This window comes from Chiloscyllium plagiosum, chromosome 7 (genome assembly GCF_004010195.1).
Source record: "Chiloscyllium plagiosum isolate BGI_BamShark_2017 chromosome 7, ASM401019v2, whole genome shotgun sequence".
Taxonomy (NCBI): domain Eukaryota; kingdom Metazoa; phylum Chordata; class Chondrichthyes; order Orectolobiformes; family Hemiscylliidae; genus Chiloscyllium; species Chiloscyllium plagiosum.
The window spans coordinates 51,241,500-51,247,662 of NC_057716.1; the positions used below are offsets into that span (position 1 = coordinate 51,241,500).

The 6,163-nt window shown below is 43.2% G+C and overlaps 1 protein-coding gene across 4 annotated transcripts in view; it reads left to right on the forward strand.

The window, feature by feature from the left end:
* The window catches only part of erich2 (glutamate-rich 2), a 251,326-nt gene that overhangs the window by 181,304 nt on the left and 63,859 nt on the right, over positions 1-6,163 (forward strand). For 3 of the 4 annotated variants that reach the window (XM_043693703.1, XM_043693704.1, XM_043693705.1), the window contains one exon: positions 3,066-3,123. The exons of the other annotated variant lie outside the window; for it this stretch is intronic. In XM_043693703.1, coding sequence (XP_043549638.1) covers positions 3,066-3,123 — 58 coding nt within the window. The remainder of the gene's footprint in view (positions 1-3,065; positions 3,124-6,163) is intronic. 4 annotated transcript variants of the gene reach the window in all.

Sequence of the window (6,163 nt, forward strand, 5' to 3'; positions counted from 1 at the left end):
CCCCAGCCTGACCCTCACTGCGTCCCACACACCGTCCAACAGCCCTCCCGCCCGCCAACCCAACCCCGTTCGACACTGCCCCCTGCCCACACCCAACCCTGTCCAACACTGCTGCCTGCACCCCAAAACCCATCCAACACCACCCCCCGCCTGCGCCTCCACCCCCGTCCAACACTGCCTCCCGCCCGCACCCCAACCCCATTCGTCCTAAATGAGTTTTTTGCTTCGGTTTTCATGAAGGAAAGGGACCTTGTTGTGAATGAAAACTTTGAGGAGTTGGGATACAGGCTTAACCAGATCAAGATTGATGAAGTTGATGTGCTGGAAATTTTGGAAAACATTAAGATTGGTAAGTCCCCAGGGCCAGATCAGATTTATCCTAGGCTGCGAGAAAGGAGGTTGCTAAGCCGCTGGCGAGGATCTTTGCCTCCTCACTCTCCACGGGAGTCATTCCGGAGGATTGGAAGGAGGCGAATGTTGTTCCTCTTTTCAAGAAGGGCAATAGGGAAATCCCTGGAAATTACAGACCAGTCAGTCTTACGTCTGTGGTCAGCAAAATTTTGGAAAGAATTCTGAGGGATAGGATTTATGACTATTTGGCAAAGGATAGTGTGATTAAAGGCAGTCAGCATGGCTTTGTGAGGGGCAGGTCATTCCTCACAAACCTTATTGAGTTCTTTGAGGAGGTGACAAGACAGGTTGACGAAGGTCGAACTGTGAATGTGGTGAATATGGACTTCAGCAAGGCATTTGATAAGGTTCCCCATGGTAGGCTCATTCACAAAGTCAGGAAGTATGGGATACACGGAGATTTGGCTACCTGGATTCAGAATTGGTTGGTTGACATAAGGCAGAGAGTGGTTGTAGGTGGAACGTATTCTGCCTGGAGGTCAGTGATAAGTGGGGTCCTGCAGGGCTCTGTTCTTGGGCCTCTGCTCTTTGTAGTTTTTATAAATGACTTGGTTTTTATAAATGACTTGGATGAGGAGGTTGAGGGGTGGGTTAGTAAATTTGCAGGTGACACAAAGATTGGAGGTGCCATTGATAGTATCAAGGGCTATTGCAGGCTGCAGTGCGACATATTCAGGATGCAGAGCTGGGCTGAGAAATGGCAGATGGAGTTCAACCTCGATAAATGTGAAGTGATGCATTTTGGAAGGTTGAACTTGAATGCTGAATATAGGATTAAAGACAGGATTCTTGGCAGTGTGGAGGAACAGAGGGATCTGGGTGTGCAAGTACATAGATCCCTCAAGATTGCCACCCAAGTGGATAGGGTTGTTAAGAAAGCATATGGTGTTTTGGCTTTCATTAACAGGGGAAATAGAGTTTAAGAGCCACGAGGTTTTGCTATAGCTCTACAAGTCCCTGGTGAGACCATACTTGGAATATTGTGTCCAGTTCTGGTCGCCCTACTATAGGAAAGATACAGAGACTTTGGAGATGGTGCAAAGAAGGTTTACCAGGATTCTGCCTGGACTGGAGGGCTTGCCTTATGAAGAAAGATTGAATAAGCTCGGACTTTTCTCTCTGGAGAGAAGGAGGAAGAGAGGAGACCTGATCGAGGTATACAAAATAATGAGAGGAATAGATAGAGTCAATAGCCAGAGACTTTTCCCCAGGGCAGGATTGACTGGCACGAGGGGTCATAGTTTGAAGATATTAGGAGAAAGGCGTAGAGGAGACATCAGAGGTAGGTTCTTTACGCAGAGAGTTGTGAATGCATGGAATGCATTGCCAGCGGTGATGGTGAAAACAAAGCCATTAGGGGCATTTAAGAGACTGCTGGACATGCACATGGATAGCAGTGAGTTGAGGGGTGTGTAGGTTAAGTTATTATATTTTACATTAGGATTAAATCTCGGCACACCGTGGGCCTAAGGGCCTGTTCTGTGCTGTACTTTTTGATGTTCTATGTTCTATAACCTGGCATTATGGATTTTTAACTTTGTCCACCCCAGTCTAACACCAGCACCTCCAAATCATGATTCTTTAATTAGCTGCCTCCTTCCATTACATTGTTCTTCCTAGATAAGTATCATTCGCAAAACTAACTAATTTACTTTGCGTTTGGAAATTTGAAACATTGATGTAAATGTAGACCAGTAGGATGGCAATACTAAACTCTACAGTGCCTTATCAGTGACCTTCTAACAAGTATTGGTTGTTTCCTATCCTTCAACTAATTTCTTGTCCATTCACAAACTGTTTGCACAATTTCCACAACTTGGAGTCCCCTTCATGTGGAATTTTGTGAAATTTCTTTTGGGAAAAATAAATACAACCTTACGGTAGGATTTTTTGAGATCCATTTAGAAGTCAAGAAGTGTTTTGTTTCCATTTCTGAACACATGTTAACTCCTATTTGCAACATTGTTATATAGATAATTGAATTTACCTAATTACTGATTCTTTTGCAGAGAATTGAAGCAATATTAATTGGTTTGTAATTTTATTGTATCATTTGTTACCATGCTGAATACCTATTGCTACTGTTCATCTCATAAGGAAAGGTACTTGGAATGGTTGGGTCTGTATTAATTGGAGTTGTGAGAAATGAGAAATGATCTGGTTGAAATACATAAGATCTCAAAGGCAACCTAATAGATTGCTGAAAGGATGTTTCCCCTTGTGGGACAGGGTACAATCACAGACACTGTTTGAAAATAAAAGGTGTCTCATTTAAGACTAAAATGGGGAGAATTTTGTTTTTGTCAGGGAATCATGATCTTAATGAATATTTTTAAGGCAGAGGTAGTTAGATTCTTGACTATCAAGGTAGTCAAAGGACATTGGGGTAGACAGGAAAGAGAAGTTGAGGACACAATCAGATCAGCCATGACCTTATCAAATGGCAGAGCAGGCTTGAGGGGCCAAATGACCGAGTTTTGCTTCTCATTCAGTCTATTTATATCTCATTAGCAATTCAAAATCTAACCTTGTGTAATGTTTAATGTAGTTAAAATGGCCAATAATTAAGTGGAGCAGCTATGTTTCCTTAAATAGCAGCTGTCATTAGATTTCTTCACAAAAATGTAATGCTTCTGTTGCTATTGTTTTCATAGTTCTTGAAGGCAATAATGGATCGAGATTACAAGTTGTCAAGTAAGCTTTGTCAAATGAGTAAGTACAAAAATTGCTCTTGAATATTTTTCAATTTACAATTTTTGATTATGTTTTCTTCATGGAATGAGTTACAAGTTTTAAGTTCTGTTTTGGCATATTTAAAGAATGTTAGATAGGTTTGAATAAATTTAAAGGAAAAGGCCATATGTTGCTTGAACTGAAATTGTGAATTGAGGGAAGATTTTTCTAAAATATACAAATGATGTAATAGCCAGGATTTTATGACTCCTCATGCTCCCCAACTCCTTCACAACCCCTCACTGAATATTTTGATGGAGCTGCAGTACAGGCAAGGGAAGCTATAAGGTAGGCAAAATAAAGTAGCATGACAGTGGCACAGTTCCTGTGACTGGTGTCACCCACTCATTGCAATTTTACTGATGGCAAGGGAGGCATGGTGTTGGTGAGCTTCTCTCTTGAAGCACCCAATTCCATTTTTTTAGGTTTACAGTACATACAAAGCGGTTTTGGAGGCAATTCCAGGATTTTCACTCAGCAACACTGAGATTGACAATATATTTCCAAGTTGGCATACTGATTGATTTACAGAATAACTTGAGTGGTGGTTTTCCCATGTATCTATTACCGTTGCCTTTCTAGATAGTTGTGGTCATGAGTTTGGAAAGTGCTGGCTTAGGAACCTTGTTGAACCTTTGCAGTACATCTTGTAGATGGTGCACATTGCTGCCACTCTGTGTCAGTAGTAAAGCAAATGAATGTTTGTAGATGTGTCAATCAAAAAGATTGTCCTGAATAGTTGCACACTTCTTAAGTTTTGTCAGCTATTTTCATCCAGGCAACTAGGGAATATTCCACCATACTCCTGATGTGCACTTTGTAGATAGTGAACTAGCATGAGGGTGTCAGGAGGTGAGTTGCTTCCTGAAAAATTCCTAGCCCATGACCTGCTCTTGTAGTCTCAGTATTTTAAAAAAACTTGTCCAGTTCAGTTTCTAGTCAATTGTAATCCCTATGGGAAATTCAGAAATGATAATGCCATTTAATGTCGAGGGGCAATGGATAGATGCTCTCTTGCTGAAGATTGTGGTGTAAAATTCCAAGCAGTGGAATGTGGTGAAACGGTTAAAAATTATGTCCCAATACATGTGTGAATCTAACCGGAATGGAGGTGTTGCTTAGTCCCGTGTGAATCTTCTTATCTGTATGTAACCAGAATGGAATGTGTTTTTTAGCCTTGCTCTGCTGTTCACATGAATGTTTATATCTGGAAAAGAGTATATCAGCTGGAAAAGTCTCCAGTTCGGTGAGTCTGCTCCGGGGTTACGTTTAACCGCCGAGCGTGGGTTGTTGGCAACCGCTCTACGAGAACTGACGGCTCCCAGTTTTTGTAACATGTAGAGTGAGTATAAGCCAGACCCGTTGTGCGACGCTGCGGGGAATAAAATGCCCATATTCTAGCAGTCTCGCCTCTTGGTCGTTTGTTCTGTGTCAGACTACTCTCCTACGAACCTGACCTTGAGAATTTTTTAAAACAAAGATCTTCATTGCTGGACACCTATGTAGTACTTCCCGCTTTTCAGCCCAAGCCTGAATATTGAGCAGGTCTTGTTGTATTTAGACCTGGACTGGAGAGAAGGTCATTGATAAAGCAACTGAAGATAGCTAGACCTAGGATACTAATCTGAGGAACTTCTGCAGTGATGTCTTGAAGTTGAGATGACTAGCTTCAGTAATCACAAACATGTTCCTTTGTGCCAGGCTTTCCTCTGATTTTCATTGTCACCAGTTTTGCTAGGGCTTCTTGATGCCTCAGTTGGTCAAATGTGGCTTTGATGTTAAGGGCTATCATTCTCATCTTACCTCTTTTGTTCATTTTTGAACCAAGGCTGTAATGAGGTCTGGAGCTGAATGTGGTGAAACTGAAACTCTGTAATTGAGCAGGTTATTGGTAAGCAAGTACTGCATGATAGCACTGTTGTTCTTTCCTTCCATCTCTTTAGTGATATTTGTTGGTAGACTGATGGTAAATGATGGGATTGGATTTATCCTGCTTTTTTTTGGATAAAAACATAATTGGGCAATTTTCCACATTGTAGGGTGGAGGCCTATGTTGTAACTGAACTGGAACAGTTTAGTCAAAGTGCAGCAAGTTTTGGAATACAGGCCTCCTGTTCCATTATCTGAATGTTGTCAGGGCCCATAGCATTTGCAATGTCCAGATACTTCAATTATTTCTTAATGTCACATGAAATGAATCAGATTGGCATCTGTAATGTTGATGTCAGGATGAAAGGCTTATGCCTGAAATGTTGATTCTCCTACTCCTCGGATGCTGCCTGACCTGCTGTGCTTTCCCGTCTTCCGGAGGAGACCAAGTAGGATCATCCATTCAGCACGGGGAGAAAGGGACTAGCGGAGGAAAAGGTGGGGGGTGGTGCCAGTGTAGCTGCGGAAGATGGACTGTTCCACATATCCTACGAAGAGGCAGGCATAGCTGGGGCCCATGCGGGTGTCCATGGCTACTCCTTTGGTTTGGAGGAAGTGGGAGGATTGGAAAGAGAAGTTGTTCAGGGTGAGGACCAGTTCAGTCAGTCGAAGGAGGGTGTCAGTAGAAGGGTACTGGTTGGTACGGCGGGAAAGGAAGAAGCGGAGGGCTTTGAGTCAATCGTGATGGGGGATGGAGGTGTACAGGGACTGGATGTTCATGGTGAAGATAAGGCGTTGAGGACCGGGGAAGCGAAAATCATGGAGGAGGTGGAGGGCGTGGGTGGTGTCCCGGACGTAGGTGGGGAGTTCTTGGACTAAGGGCTATACATCAATGACTGTATCGGCGCTGCCTCATGCTCCCACGAGGAGGTTGAACAGTTCATCCACTTTACCAACACCTTCCACCCCGACCTCAGACTCCTCCCTCCTCTTCCTAGACCTTTCCATTTCTATCTCGGGCGACCGAATCAACACGGACATTTACTATAAACCGACCGACTCCCACAGCTACCTAGACTACACCTCCTCCCACCCTGCCCGCTGTAAAAACGCCATCCCATATTCCCAATTCCTTCATCTCTGCCGCATC